Source organism: Montipora capricornis, chromosome 14 (assembly GCF_036669925.1).
Source record: "Montipora capricornis isolate CH-2021 chromosome 14, ASM3666992v2, whole genome shotgun sequence".
Classification (NCBI taxonomy): domain Eukaryota; kingdom Metazoa; phylum Cnidaria; class Anthozoa; order Scleractinia; family Acroporidae; genus Montipora; species Montipora capricornis.
In genome coordinates, this window is record NC_090896.1 from 39858732 (window position 1) to 39875259 (window position 16528).

The 16528-nt window shown below is 38.2% G+C and overlaps 2 protein-coding genes across 2 annotated transcripts in view; both read right to left on the reverse strand.

Moving 5' to 3' along the window:
* Positions 1 to 2544, reverse strand: part of LOC138032794 (protein kinase C-binding protein NELL2-like) — a 15819-nt gene extending 13275 nt beyond the window's left edge. Inside the window, exons 1-2 of the mRNA XM_068880523.1 lie at positions 2369 to 2544; positions 355 to 477 (exon numbers count right to left, since the gene is read on the reverse strand). Coding sequence (XP_068736624.1) covers positions 355 to 477; positions 2369 to 2519 — 274 coding nt within the window. The 5' untranslated portion in view covers positions 2520 to 2544. The remainder of the gene's footprint in view (positions 1 to 354; positions 478 to 2368) is intronic.
* A 36-nt stretch (positions 2545 to 2580) lies between these two features.
* Positions 2581 to 15788, reverse strand: LOC138031970 (fibulin-1-like). The gene is made up of 8 exons (XM_068879565.1): positions 15673 to 15788; positions 13058 to 13320; positions 11737 to 11854; positions 11126 to 11248; positions 9605 to 9727; positions 8420 to 8542; positions 3799 to 3921; positions 2581 to 2657 (listed from the first exon to the last, which is right to left on the reverse strand). Exons 1-8 carry the CDS (start codon positions 15749 to 15751, stop codon positions 2581 to 2583), a joined length of 1029 nt encoding a protein of 342 aa, XP_068735666.1. The 5' UTR covers positions 15752 to 15788.
* Between the last annotated feature and the right edge of the window lie 740 nt (positions 15789 to 16528).

Below are 16528 nucleotides of genomic sequence, written 5' to 3' on the forward strand. Positions count from 1 at the left end.
TATCCGGTTCTGATCTACCAGGTGATGGAAAAATTTACCAATTATGTATGATTAATATGCACGCTGGTAAGAGGCCTCAAGGCTCTCATCATGGCGTAAAATTTACATCATCGACGATGGGAGAAAGTTTTGCTAAGTCATAGTAGGATTTTATCTGCCTCTCCCATTTCATTTTCTAGATGAACCACTAATTTTGAGCTCAGAATGCAGACGTGAGCTTGGAGTATTATTCTGTCTTCCAGCAAGGCTTAGTTACGCATTACGCCAACCCTCTGACGTCTTCGCTCTGCAATGAAGGTATTTGTTTGCGGTAACCTTAAAAGACAAAAGTAATATATGCAAGAGAAACCTGACCTGAGCAGTTTCGTCCGTCTCCAACAAACCCTGCTTTGCAAGAGCAATTATATGAACCATTGGTAGTGATGCACGTAGCGTCAGAGCTACAGGTGTGATTTCCAGCCAAACACTCATCAATATCTGAGAACAAAGTTAGTAATTACACCATCATAAGTTCTACACCAACCTATACACTGAGTTTCTAATTAGCAATAAAACGTAGATTGCATTATCGAAGATATACTAATCCATAATAAAACTTTCCATTTTCTCACGGGTACAATTGTATCCTTCACCAAAGTATCCTGGTTTACACGAGCAAGTATACGACCCTTTGGTGTTGTTACTCAATGCACTTCTACAGCAATTGTGCATTGGCGTTACACACTCGTCAATATCTGCAATTAGAGTTAATAAATTACTTTTATACAATTACATAGGAGATTATTCAAAGTTATCTGCGCTGATTGGTTGACGTTGAGGTTATTATTACGCGATAATCTCCTAAGCGATTTCTTAAATTCCCGCGAGCCATTTTGTCGAGATGACAGACGAAGAAATTAATTGTTTTAAAGAAAATGAATATTCTTCAAATTATTTAGCTATATTATTTCGTTGTTTTAGTGTATACTACACTAAATATTCACCAAGGCGATGGCTAGTGGTGAATATTTACCGAGCCGAAAAGTGGCGAGGTAAACGAGTACACATCAATTTATTGGTCCTTTTATATACCCTTTTCCCATCAATGTCATCGGTCGAAAGCACTAGCTGTAAACGCCAACGCAGTACAATTGGGATGAATATTTGGTTTTTGTGTCTGTTTCCATTTGGAACTATTTTGCTTTCAGCGGAATTTCGATTTTTATCTACAAGCTGATGCAAAAGAAAACAAACACGTATGATGAGCTCTATCTTCAGCGTTAAAAGAGCCGATGCTGCTGCAGATCTGGCTGCGAAACAAATTGAACTCGATGCCTTTCAAGCCAAGGCAAAAGACGAAGAAGTAACCGCAAGATTGGAAGCAGAACTCGCTCGACGAAAGGCAATGTTGGAACAAATGGAAATAAACGAACAAATTCAAATAGCGAATGCAACTGAACGTCAGCTGAACGTCAGCCGTTGTGCTTTGGCTTTTATTTGTGCTTTTTCTAACTATTTTAAGATCAATTCAGTCTGGTTTTTTTCGAATCAAGTATAAGAAGACGTCAAATTGTATTGATAATGTACTTGTTTGTGTTAACTTCGCGTAAAAAGACTTTGGTGGCGTCCTTTCTACAGGGTAGATCGACAACAACGTCATTTACGCACAGAAATGCACCGTTTCCAATGAAAGGGCGAATGATTGGCAGGATAGCACAGTTTTGACTGCCGCGCGCACTGCGGGCGCGGGTTCCGTATGCAAGGCAAGAACGAGTCATGAGTATGCGCTTTCCAGGTACGACTAGGAAAAAGAATTTTAACGAATTTCTCGTGCTCTGATTGGTTTAGAGTTTGACCTTATATTACAAAATATTTTCGCCCGAAAGCGAAATTTCTCTCTCAATAAAGCAAAAAGGAAAAAGAAAAAAAGCGGGGGGTGGGGGGGGGGGGGGTTGTGGAAGGTTCGGATCAATTCTGACGTTTAGAAGAACGCGAAAAGGCAAGAAATGTTTTTTTGTGATGAGCCTGCGTCAGTCTGACCACAAGGTCTTACAGAACATCGCATTTTCATCACTTTTTTTCGAGTTCGCTCGGATTTTCTCGTTTCGTAGGATATTTACCATCTCTTATCCAACACAAGCTATTATCACAAGCTGATGCAGAAAAAGTTACGAGTTTTGTATGATTAATACGCTGCTAAGAACCCAAAAGGCTAAATTGCTATATCATAACAGGATGCCTATCATTTTAGATGAACCACTATTTTTACGCAAGCGTGGGTTTAGGGAGAGAATTATTCTATTCAACCAGGCTTAGTCGTTATGCATTACCCCACTCCTCTAACGTTATCAGTTGTAACCTTAAATAATATATCCAAGAGAAACCTGACCTGAACAGTTTCGTCCGTCTCCAACAAATCCTGCCTTACAAGAGCAATTATATGATCCATTGGTGTTTATGCACTCAGCGTCAGAGCTGCAGGTGTGATTTCCAATTGAACACTCCTCAATGTCTGAGAACAAAGTCAGTAAGTACACCATCAAAAGTTCTACACTAAGTTTTAATTAGCAATAAACCGTAGATTGCATTATCGCAGATATACTAATCAATGATTATCTCACAGGAAAAATTGTATCCATCACCGAAGTATCCAGGTTTACACACGCACTTGGAAATATCTGCGATTAGAGTTAATAAATTACTTTTATACAATTACATAGGAGATTATTCAAAATTATCTGCGCTGATTGGTTGGCGTTGAGGTTATTATTACGCGATAATCTCCTAAGCGATTTCTTAAATTCCCGCGAGCCATTTTGTCGAGATGACAGACGAAGAAATTAATTGTTTTAAAGAAAATGAATATTCTTCAAATTATTTAGCTATATTATCTCATTGTTTTAGTGTATACTACAAGGAGATGGCTAGTGGTGAATATTTACCGAGCCGCAAAGTGGCGAGGTAAACGAGTACACATCAATTTATTGGTCCTTTTATATACCCTTTTCCTATCAATGTCATCGGTCGAAAGCACTATCTGTAAACGCCAACGCAGTACAATTGGGATGAATATTTGGTTTTTGTGTCTGTTTCAATAAATTGGAACTATTTTGCTTTCAGCGGAATTTCGATTTTGATCTACAAGCTGATGCAAAAAGAAAACAAACATGTATGATGAGCTTGCTGGTAAGAGCTTTCAAAGCTCTCGTATTGACGTAAAAATTTACGTCATCGACGATGAGTGAAAACAGGATAGGCCTGGAATGGGAATCTTTGTCAAAGTAACTTGAGAAAAGCTTGAATGCAGAACATTTGGGAATGGTAAACTTTAGTTGCTAACCAAAGGTTTTACTGAAAAGAATTGAGGATTTGAAAAAAAATACAGACTAATATATTAATTTCAAATTTCGCCTGGAAAATTTTAGTGCAGGTCGGATACTGAAGTTTCGTCAGGAAAATCCTTTGGTTAGGTTTGGTTAGTTTACCCTTCTCAATTGTTTCTACATTCAAGGTTTCTCAAGTCATTTTAACGCAGATTTCCATAGAAACACTTTTATACTGGACGCCTTTGCCTACCCTTCAAGATGGCTTCCAAAACCGTTATGAGTCCTACTTTATGTGCGTATTACATTCTATTTTCTAGATGAAGCAATCTGTTTACAGCTTAGGATGCAAAGTTAGCTTTAAAGTATCATTCTACGTCTTCCAGGAGGGCTTAATTATTACTCCACTCCACCGACTTCAGCGTGCTTTGCAATGGAAATAGCGTTTAGTCGTAACCTTAAATAATTAAAGTAACATATGCAAGAGAAATCTGACCTGAGCAGTTTCGTCCGTCTCCAACATACCCTGCCTTACAAGAGCAATTATATGAACCATTGGTGTTGATGCACTCAGCGTCAGAGCTGCAGGTGTGATTTCCAACCGAACACTCATCAATATCTGAGAACAAAGTCAGTAAATACACCATCAATATTTCTACACCAGCCTATATACTAAGTTTTCAATTAGCAAAGTACCGTAGATTGCATTATCGAAGACAAACTAATCCATGATAAAAATTTTTGTTTTCCTCCTGGTACAATTGTATTCATCACCAATTGAAAGTATCCTGGTTTACACGAGAAAGTATGCGATTCTTTGATGTTGTTACACACTGCATCTTTACAGCAATTGTGCATTGGTAAGACACACTCGTCAATATCTTCGGAAAGGGTAAATAAATGCCCTTATTATATAAAACAGCGGAGAGCGTCGAAGGCGCGCACTGATTGCCTACTCAGACTCCGAATACGATCCCCCGAGGAACTCGCGTCGCGCGGGATTTGCGCCCGAAAATAACGCAATAGTTGCAGGAATAAACGAGTTAAAGTTATCTTTTTGTGCCATATTATCTCACCTTTTAGTGTATACTAAAACAAATGTTAACTGAACTGTAAGAGGCTACTGGCGGATATTTACCGAGCCGCGAATCGTTTCGGTTAATAGATTTACACATCAGTTAATTAGTCCTTTTATGTACCATTTTGATAACTTCTAAGTCATCGGTCAAAAGGTCTAGCTATCGTCCCCAACGCAGTACATATGGGATGGATATTTGGCTTTTTGGCGTGTTTCAATAAATTTCAAACATTTTGCTTAGATGTTTGTTATCCGGTTCTGATCTACCAAGTGATGGAAAAATTTACCAATTATGTATGATTAATATGCACGCTGGTAAGAGGCCTCAAGGCTCTCATCATGGCGTAAAATTTACATCATCGACGATGGGAGAAAGTTTTGCTAAGTCATAGTAGGATTTTATCTGCCTCTCCCATTTCATTTTCTAGATGAACCACTAATTTTGAGCTCAGAATGCAGACGTGAGCTTGGAGTATTATTCTGTCTTCCAGCAAGGCTTAGTTACGCATTACGCCAACCCTCTGACGTCTTCGCTCTGCAATGAAGGTATTTGTTTGCGGTAACCTTAAAAGACAAAAGTAATATATGCAAGAGAAACCTGACCTGAGCAGTTTCGTCCGTCTCCAACAAACCCTGCTTTGCAAGAGCAATTATATGAACCATTGGTAGTGATGCACGTAGCGTCAGAGCTACAGGTGTGATTTCCAGCCAAACACTCATCAATATCTGAGAACAAAGTTAGTAATTACACCATCATAAGTTCTACACCAACCTATACACTGAGTTTCTAATTAGCAATAAAACGTAGATTGCATTATCGAAGATATACTAATCCATAATAAAACTTTCCATTTTCTCACGGGTACAATTGTATCCTTCACCAAAGTATCCTGGTTTACACGAGCAAGTATACGACCCTTTGGTGTTGTTACTCAATGCACTTCTACAGCAATTGTGCATTGGCGTTACACACTCGTCAATATCTGCAATTAGAGTTAATAAATTACTTTTATACAATTACATAGGAGATTATTCAAAGTTATCTGCGCTGATTGGTTGACGTTGAGGTTATTATTACGCGATAATCTCCTAAGCGATTTCTTAAATTCCCGCGAGCCATTTTGTCGAGATGACAGACGAAGAAATTAATTGTTTTAAAGAAAATGAATATTCTTCAAATTATTTAGCTATATTATCTTATTGTTTTAGTGTATACTACAAGGAGATGGCTAGTGGTGAATATTTACCGAGCCGCAAAGTGGCGAGGTAAACGAGTACACATTAATTTATTGGTCCTTTTATATACCCTTTTCCCATCAATGTCATCGGTCGAAAGCACTATCTGTAAACGCCAACGCAGTACAATTGGGATGAATATTTGGTTTTTTTGTCTGTTTCCATTTGGAACTATTTTGCTTTCAGCGGAATTTCGATTTTTATCTACAAGCTGATGCAAAAAGAAAACAAACACGTATGATGAGCTCTATCTTCAGCGTTAAAAGAGCCGATGCTGCTGCAGATCTGGCTGCGAAACAAATTGAACTCGATGCCTTTCAAGCCAAGACAAAAGACGAAGAAGTAACCGCAAGATTGGAAGCAGAACTCGTTCGACGAAAGGCAATGTTGGAACAAATGGAAATAAACGAACAAATTCAAATAGCGAATGCAACTGAACGTCAGCTGAACGTCAGCCGTTGTGCTTTGGCTGTTATTTGTGCCTTTTATAACTATTTTATGACGAATTCGGTCCGTTATTTTCGAATCAAGTATAAGAAGACGTCAAATTGTATTGATAATGTACTTGTTTGTGTTAACTTCGCGTAAAAAGACTTTGGTGGCGTCCTTTCTACAGGGTAGATCGACAACAACGTCATTTACGCACAGAAATGCACCGTTTCCAATGAAAGGGCAAATGATTGGCAGGATAGCACAGTTTTGACGTCCCGCGCACTGCGGGCGCGGGTTCCGTATGCAAGGCAAGAACGAGTCATGAGTATGCGCTTTCCAGGTACGACTAGGAAAAAGAATTTTAACGAATTTCTCGTGCTCTGATTGGTTTAGAGTTTGACCTTATCTTACAAAATATTTTCGCCCGAAAGCGAAATTTCTCTCTCAATAAAGCAAAAAGGAAAAAGAAAAAAAGCGGGGGGAGGGGGGGGGGGGTTGTGGAAGGTTCGGATCAATTCTGACGTTTAGAAGAACGCGAAAAGGCAAGAAATGTTTTTTTGTGATGAGCCTGCGTCAGTCTGACCACAAGGTCTTACAGAACATCGCATTTTCATCACTTTTTTTCGAGTTCGCTCGGATTTTCTCGTTTCGTAGGATATTTACCATCTCTTATCCAACACAAGCTATTATCACAAGCTGATGCAGAAAAAGTTACGAGTTTTGTATGATTAATACGCTGCTAAGAACCCAAAAGGCTAAATTGCTATATCATAACAGGATGCCTATCATTTTAGATGAACCACTATTTTTACGCAAGCGTGGGTTTAGGGAGAGAATTATTCTATTCAACCAGGCTTAGTCGTTATGCATTACCCCACTCCTCTAACGTTATCAGTTGTAACCTTAAATAATATATCCAAGAGAAACCTGACCTGAACAGTTTCGTCCGTCTCCAACAAATCCTGCCTTACAAGAGCAATTATATGATCCATTGGTGTTTATGCACTCAGCGTCAGAGCTGCAGGTGTGATTTCCAATTGAACACTCCTCAATGTCTGAGAACAAAGTCAGTAAGTACACCATCAAAAGTTCTACACCGAACCTATACACTAAGTTTTAATTAGCAATAAACCGTAGATTGCATTATCGCAGATATACTAATCAATGATTATCTCACAGGAAAAATTGTATCCATCACCGAAGTATCCAGGTTTACACACGCACTTGGAAATATCTGCGATTAGAGTTAATAAATTACTTTTGTACAATTACATAGGAGATTATTCAAAATTATCTGCGCTGATTGGTTGGCGTTGAGGTTATTATTACGCGATAATCTCCTAAGCGATTTCTTAAATTCCCGCGAGCCATTTTGTCGAGATGACAGACGAAGAAATTAATTGTTTTAAAGAAAATGAATATTCTTCAAATTATTTAGCTATATTATCTCATTGTTTTAGTGTATACTACAAGGAGATGGCTAGTGGTGAATATTTACCGAGCCGCAAAGTGGCGAGGTAAACGAGTACTCATCAATTTATTGGTCCTTTTATATACCCTTTTCCTATCAATGTCATCGGTCGAAAGCACTAGCTGTAAACGCCAACGCAGTACAATTGGGATGAATATTTGGTTTTTGTGTCTGTTTCCATTTGGAACTATTTTGCTTTCAGCGGAATTTCGATTTTTATCTACAAGCTGATGCAAAAAGAAAACAAACACGTATGATGAGCTTGCTGGTAAGAGCTTTCAAAGCTCTCGTATTGACGTAAAATTTACGTCATCGACGATGAGTGAAAACAGGATAGGCCTGGAATGGGAATCTTTGTCAAAGTAACTTGAGAAAAGCTTGAATGCAGAACATTTGGGAATGGTAAACTTTAGTTGCTAACCAAAGGTTTTACTGAAAAAATTGAGGATTTGAAAAAAAATACAGACTAATATATTAATTTCAAATTTCGCCTGGAAAATTCTAGTACAGGTCGGATACTGAAGTTTCGTCAGTAAAATCCTTTGGTTAGGTTTGGTTAGTTTATCCTTCTCAATTGTTTCTACATTCAAGGTTTTCTCAAGTCATTTTAACGCAGATTTCCATAAAAACAATGTTATACTGGCCACCTTTGCCTACCCCTCAAGATGGCTTCCATAACCGTTATGAGTCCTACTTTATGTGCGTATCACATTCTATTTTCTAGATGAACCAATCTTTTTATAGCTTAGGATGCAAATTTAGCTTTAAAGTATCATTCTACGTCTTCCAGGAGGGCTTAATTATTACTCCACTGCAAGGACTTCAGCGTGCTTTGCAATGGAAATAGCGTTTAGTCGTAACCTTAAATAATTAAAGTAACATATGCAAGAGAAATCTGACCTGAGCAGTTTCGTCCGTCTCCAACATACCCTGCCTTACAAGAGCAATTATATGAACCATTGGTGTTGATGCACTCAGCGTCAGAGCTGCAGGTGTGATTTCCAACCGAACACTCATCAATATCTGAAAACAAAGTCCGTAAAGTATACCATCAATATTTCTACACCAGCCTATATACTAAGTTTTCAATTAGCAAAGTACCGTAGATTGCATTATCGAAGACAAACTAATCCATGATAAAAATTTTTGTTTTCCTCCTGGTACAATTGTATTCATCACCAATTGAAAGTATCCTGGTTTACACGAGAAAGTATGCGATTCTTTGATGTTGTTACACACTGCATCTTTACAGCAATTGTGCATTGGTAAGACACACTCGTCAATATCTTCGGAAAGGGTAAATAAATGCCCTTATTATATAAAACAGCGGAGAGCGTCGAAGGCGCGCACTGATTGCCTACTCAGACTCCGAATACGATCCCCCGAGGAACTCGCGTCGCGCGGGATTTGCGCCCGAAAATAACGCAATAGTTGCAGGAATAAACGAGTTAAAGTTATCTTTTTGTGCCATATTATCTCACCTTTTAGTGTATACTAAAACAAATGTTAACTGAACTGTAAGAGGCTACTGGCGGATATTTACCGAGCCGCGAATCGTTTCGGTTAATAGATTTACACATCAGTTAATTAGTCCTTTTATGTACCATTTTGATAACTTCTAAGTCATCGGTCAAAAGGTCTAGCTATCGTCCCCAACGCAGTACATATGGGATGGATATTTGGCTTTTTGGCGTGTTTCAATAAATTTCAAACATTTTGCTTAGATGTTTGTTATCCGGTTCTGATCTACCAAGTGATGGAAAAATTTACCAATTATGTATGATTAATATGTACGCTGGTAAGAGGCCTCAAGGCTCTTATCATGGCGTAAAATTTACATCATCGAAGATGGGAGAAAGTTTTGCTAAGTCATAAGAGGATTTTATCTGCCTCTCCCATTTTATTTTCTAAATGAACCACTATTTTTGAGCTCAGAATGCAGACGTGAGCTTGGAGTATTATTCTGTCTTCCAGCAAGGCTTAGTTACGCATTACGCCAATCCTCTGACGTCTTCGCTCTGCAATGAAGGTATTTGTTTGCCGTAACCTTAAAAGAAAAAATAATATATGCAAGAGAAACCTGACCTGAGCAGTTTCGTCCGTCTCCAACAAACCCTGCTTTGCAAGAGCAATTATATGAACCATTGGTAGTGATGCACGTAGCGTCAGAGCTACAGGTGTGATTTCCAGCCAAACACTCATCAATATCTGAGAACAAAGTTAGTAATTACACCATCATAAGTTCTACACCAACCTATACACTGAGTTTTTAATTAGCAATAAAACGTAGATTGCATTATCGAAGATATACTAATCCATGATATAACTTTCCATTTTCTCACGGGTACAATTGTATCCATCACCAAAGTATCCTGGTTTACACGAGCAAGTATACGACCCTTTGGTGTTGTTACTCAATGCACTTCTACAGCAATTGTGCATTGGTGTTACACACTCGTCAATATCTGCGATTAGAGTTAATAAATTACTTTTATACAATTACATAGGAGATTATTCAAAATTATCTGCGCTGATTGGTTGGCGTTGAGGTTATTATTACGCGATAATCTCCTAAGCGATTTCTTAAATTCCCGCGAGCCATTTTGTCGAGATGACAGACGAAGAAATTAATTGTTTTAAAGAAAATGAATATTCTTCAAATTATTTAGCTATATTATCTTATTGTTTTAGTGTATACTACAAGGAGATGGCTAGTGGTGAATATTTACCGAGCCGCAAAGTGGCGAGGTAAACGAGTACACATTAATTTATTGGTCCTTTTATATACCCTTTTCCCATCAATGTCATCGGTCGAAAGCACTATCTGTAAACGCCAACGCAGTACAATTGGGATGAATATTTGGTTTTTTTGTCTGTTTCAATAAATTGGAACTATTTTGCTTTCAGCGGAATTTCGATTTTGATCTACAGGCTGATGCAAAAAGAAAACAAATATGTATAATGAGCTTGCTGGTAAGAGCTTTCAAAGCTCTCAGCATGACGTAAAAATTTACGTCATCGACGATGAGTGAAAACAGGATAGGCCTGGAATGGGAATCTTTGTCAAAGTAACTTGAGAAAAGCTTGAATGCAGAACATTTGGGAATGGTAAACTTAAGTTGCTAACCAAAGGTTTTACTGAAAAAAATTGAGGATTTGAAAAAAAATACACACTAATATATTAATTTCAAATTTCGCCTGGAAAATTTTAGTGCAGGTCGGATACTGAAGTTTCGTCAGGAAAATCCTTTGGTTAGGTTTGGTTAGTTTACCCTTCTCAATTGTTTCTACATTCAAGGTTTCTCAAGTCATTTTAACGCAGATTTCCATAGAAACACTTTTATACTGGACGCCTTTGCCTACCCTTCAAGATGGCTTCCAAAACCGTTATAAGTCCTACTTTATGTGCGTATTACATTCTATTTTCTAGATGAAGCAATCTGTTTACAGCTTAGGATGCAAACTTAGCTTTTAAGTATCATTCTACGTCTTCCAGGAGGGCTTAATTATTACTCCACTCCACTGACTTCAGCGTGCTTTGCAATAGAAATAGCGTTTAGTCGTAACCTTAAATAATTAAAGTAACATATGCAAGAGAAATCTGACCTGAGCAGTTTCGTCCGTCTCCAACATACCCTGCCTTACAAGAGCAATTATATGAACCATTGGTGTTGATGCACTCAGCGTCAGAGCTGCAGGTGTGATTTCCAACCGAACACTCATCAATATCTGAGAACAAAGTCAGTAAATACACCATCAATATTTCTACACCAGCCTATATACTAAGTTTTCAATTAGCAAAGTACCGTAGATTGCATTATCGAAGACAAACTAATCCTTGGTAAAATGTTTCGTCTTCTCACCGGTACAATTGTATTCATCACCAAAGTATCCTGGTTTACATGAGCAAGTATGCGATCCTTTGGTGTTGTTACACACTGCATCTTTACAGCAATTGTGCATTCGTGAGAGGCATTCGTCGACATCTACGATTCGAGTAGATAAATGTGCATATCGAGGTACGCCATAACGAGTCAGAGAAATAAAAAGCCATGATTTGAGGACAAGATTACAAATATATCAAAGCCGGAGTTTTTTAACCATGTCATCCTATAGTTACCATCACGTACCATACTTATTTAGTTAGAAACAGAGGTAGTAGCAGTGAAAGCAACAGTTACACAATATGAGGATAAAAAAGAGGAATCAAGGGATACCTTGTTGACAATAGGCAAACTTCCATCCTGGAGGACAAACACAGCGATATCCTTTGTCTGTATACCCAGATTGACAAACACCTCCGTTTTCACAGCGACCTACCTTATCACAGGCACTCTTTAAACAAAGACAAAAACAACGCTGGCTTACAAATGATTTTTTTCTTATATATGGTGGGCTTACTGTTATCTAAAACCCATTACCAGGATCCTCCATCTTCTATATAGCCGTCTAAGTCAACCCTGTCTTGTATCTTTTTATTTTTAGAAGCACATCCCAGGGGATTTTTACGGATTTGTTCACAATAGCCAATCATAAGAGGACTTATGGTTGTCCATTAATTACGTCACAATGCAAACACCTGAAACACGAAGGTATTTCGAGATAATGAAACACATAGCAGTTCTAAAAGCTCTAAAAATAGGGGATATGGGACAGGGTCGACTCAAAGGTATAATACGTATGGAGTCTCAAGGTAGTGGGTTCCAGCTGTTACGTTATCGGTCATTGTAGGTGATGAAATCGTAATCTCTAAAAATATAGGATCAAGCTGGCAAGGTGTCCTTCTATCGTCATAAACGGATACTTTGTTTTTGGTGTGGTAACCTTGTTAATTTGCCCATCGCCATGCTAGTATTCAGATCTGTTTACTTACGCGGTAAAGGTCACTCAATGTTTGTTAACATTGTTCGCGTTGGTACTCTGTGTGCATGTGCATGATTTTTCAGTGTTTGTGAATTTACGTTCTGTACGTTCTAGCGTCTTTCACTCTAGTTCTTACAAAAGCCACTGTAATATGAACAGGAACATGAACAAGAACGAGTACACAATTACGTAATTAACGCAAACTAGAGCACAGAAACCGAGGACAAACACAAACGGAACAATGCTAACACAAACACAAACAACGCGTAGAATTGAGCCCAGCTGGTTTCCATATAATCGCCCGGATCGCCCCGAACGGACGAAACAGTGTATAGGCGATCCGGAAAATTCGTGCCATTTGCTGTGTCCAAATTTCACTCCATCGTTTTGATCGTTTGGATAGAGCGGAGTTCTATCCGGGTGATCAGGATCCCCGCAGTCGCCTCTTTCCGCTATTGTTTTCATAAATTCGCCTGTACACTGTTTCGTGCGATCGGGGCGATCGATCCTAGGGCTGGCGATTGTATGGAAACCATGTTTTTGAGAATTGAAACGCGAAGAGGAAGACACGTTACCATTCAGTTGTGAGTGGAGGGATGAGAACTAGTACAAAAGGAAATTCTAACTGAGATTAGGAGGAGCAAACAAAAGGATCAATTCAATTTTCAGCCTTACGTCTGCTCCATGATAAAAGTAATCCACTGCGTCCAGAAACTCTTGACCATGTCTAAGATGAGTGGCGTTGTTCAGCTCACATCTGTAAAGTCCCTCGTCATTTTTGTGGGTATGAATATTAACACTAACGCAATTAGGGTATTGATAGCATCGCCACTTGCATTCTTCTAAATCGTGGACTTGGATAGTCGTAATGTTATGTTTCACCAGCAGTTTGTGTGCGAAGAAAAAAAACGATGGGAAGACAAGTTCCCGACAATCATCTATAAAATCAAAAATAACTATTACAATCATCATTATAAACTAATGCTGAGACAATTAGGCTAAACATTTTCCCTTGATCTTGAGTACAAGTCCAAATTAGTAGGTAGGATGATGTTTTGAATACATTTAGCTCAATTTTCTCGACCTCAAGGAGAAATTTTCAAGCCCCGGTTAGTTATGAAAACTTGCATTCGCCTGTATAGTACTTTCGCTCAGCTCTCAAAAACTCAACCAGATGCAACTGAGTTTTCTATATCTTGTATGTACTAGCAAGCTTTTAAAGCTTTCAAGTCGCTTTCATTGAAAATAGCAAAATTACTGTCATTTGATTTTGCCGCTGTTATTCGTGTGCTGACTAGTTGCAGTGTACATTAGTTACTCATTTCGGACTAAACACAATTTTTATGTAGCTGACTACTCTAACAGACTGCATGCGAGGAATTAACGCTGGTATTGTGTACGCTCTTGTTCAATCAGAATCGAGTAAATTTAATGAAATAATTATCGAAAAACGTTAATGGCACCACGAAGTTCTCTGCTTGCAAATGAAGAGCTATTTCTTAATCGATTTGCTTGTGTATCGGATAATGCGAGAATCCAATGAGGGAGAAAATCGTTTGAATTAGAATTTAATTGACTCGCTGCACCAGATCTTCACCGTTTTTATTTATTTTGTTGAAAAACATTCACAGAAAGAGCTAATTTGAAGCATGAAAATTCCCTCCGTCCAAAAGCATTTGGTATGTGATCTTAGTTGTCGCTTTGTAAGAAGGAAGGCGGTTGATGCGCCATTCTCAATCGAAACTGGAGTCCTCCCCTCTTTTTAAATGGTATCTGCAATTGATTATTCTGAACCTGTCACACACCTTGAGCGGGAATACGATAGAAGGAAAAAAAAACTACTTAAAACTATTGTCGACAAATTCTGGGTTCACTTCAGGTAAATCTGTTAATATAGGAATGTTAGTGAATGTGACCAATCAGGCATCACAAAACTAAAACTAAAACTAAACTCTCTTTTCCCTGTGATTGGTAAAAAAGAAAGCATGATCACCGAAATATTTTAGGATGTTTATGGTTTTTCTTTTCCTGTGTTTTATCGCTGTCGGGAATGCCTCCTGTTTATCGAATGTTGCCCGGCTAAATCACAGGTCACACACAAAGCAAATTTTTACAGATCTTTATAAAACCACTCCTGCCTTCCTCCCGGCAAAACACAGACAAACTCACTGACTGGATGCAACTTAACTGTCAATCAAAAACACTCGGATCCAGTCTCTGACAATCGCATTGATTTATAAAAGAACTTAAAATAATGCGGTTGTCGCATTGTTTTATCTTTTGATTGATTCTTTGAAATAAATTCAAGCAATAACTTTGCTATGGTATTAAGTCGTTCTAGCCCGCTGCCGATGAAACAGAATACTAATTGGAGACACCTAGCTACCCTATCCTAAAAAGATAATTACATAATGACTTCTTAAAAAATACTAAGCCTAAAATAAAAGTTCTATAATGTACACTTTGCGTACAAAGCATCAAAAGCCCTATCAGTTGTTACATAAAATGCAGTTATGACGGTTGTCACTGCATGAGTAAGGCATGAGTAAGTTACTTAAATTTATAGTTACTTTCGCCTCGCTCAGCTCAAATTGCCTGAGTCGCAATGTCCGTCATGTAGGCGTCATGAAAACTAGAAAGCCGAGATTTACAGGGAAACTGGGACTTTTTCTTTCCAGTAAACACGCCAAATTTCAGCGAGATCAATGAAAAGCACGCGCACCTACGAGCTCTACTGTAATGATTCAAATTTGAATCATTTTCAGGGGGTTAAAGGAAAAAGAGTTTTTCACTGGATTTTCTAATTAAGAAAACATTGGCAACAAAGTATGCGAAATAGACTGAAGAGACTCCACCTGCGCCGATACTTGATACTGGAGAAGTTTCAATAGTCTTTTTTAAATGAGAGATAATTTTTGATATTTAGTGATGGTGTCTACTTTTATTTTGCATCTAATGATTTCTGAACCCTCCGTGAAAACAAGTTGTTGGCCATCATACGCGACAGCCGGAGAGTTGGCCGGTTAAGAATTTCGCGCCCTCTATCGTGGTAAAGAAACTAGGGATAAGAGTTAACTCTTTTCTCTAGTTTCTCTACTACAGTAAAGGGTGCGAAATTCATTAACGCAATTTTTTTTTTCTCAAAAAAAAAATAAAAAGCAATACATAAGTTTTAAGCTAAGAAAGTAGGCTTTCCAAAAACACATAACCTATTTACAGAAAATTAACCTTGAGAGAGAAGGACGAGGAAAGAGGAAACAACACCAACCAAAGCGCTAGTTAAAACTTACCATTCGGACAGGCAGATGCGACATGGAGCGAAACGAAAGCTGAGATGATAATAAACTGCACTATAGGAGGAGTCCCCATCGCACATTCCTCACAGGTCAGTCGCAAATTAAGACTATTTGTGCAGGGTGTCTCGAAGTCTTAATAACAGCCAGAGATGCAGATGTCAAAATTCTAGTATTGGACTAATTATTCGTCGCCACAACTGAGTAGAGTTTGTTTTGGATATATTAAAATTCAGTCCTAAACAAAAGGCATCATCTAGAGGCTCGGGGAAATAAATATAAGGATTTCCGGGCATTTATTCCCCAATGCCTTGAGATGATGCCTTTTGTTCAGGATACTCGCAAGGTTATTAAAATCGTAAAATTCCTCTTTTTTGATCATATCTAAAACAAACTGGCCTTGAAAAGCTAATATATTCGGGTCCATCCAAGACCTTTCAACAGTTGATATTATTGGGAAGAAGGCCTAAGGGACGCTTTAAATTACAGATACCCCAATGCATAATAACACTATTTTTAGATCCATTAATCCACGGAAATTAAAATAAAGCGCAACTTGTTTGGGGAATGTGGCGAAAGTCAGTCAAGTTCGTCTTGAGTTATTTCAGTAGAGTTGTGACTTAGAGTTAGAGTTAACGACTGCCAAAATCCTGAATTCAAGATTTTGGAATTCAGGATTTTGGCTGACCAAAATCTTGAATTCAGAATTTTGGCAGTCCAAAATCTTGAATTCAAGATTTTAGAAGTCCAAAATCTTCAATTCAGGATTTTGGAAACTTAACTCTAACTCTACGACATAACTCTATGAAAATACCTCTAAGAATAGCTGTCCCCTGAAATGTCGGTAACTCAG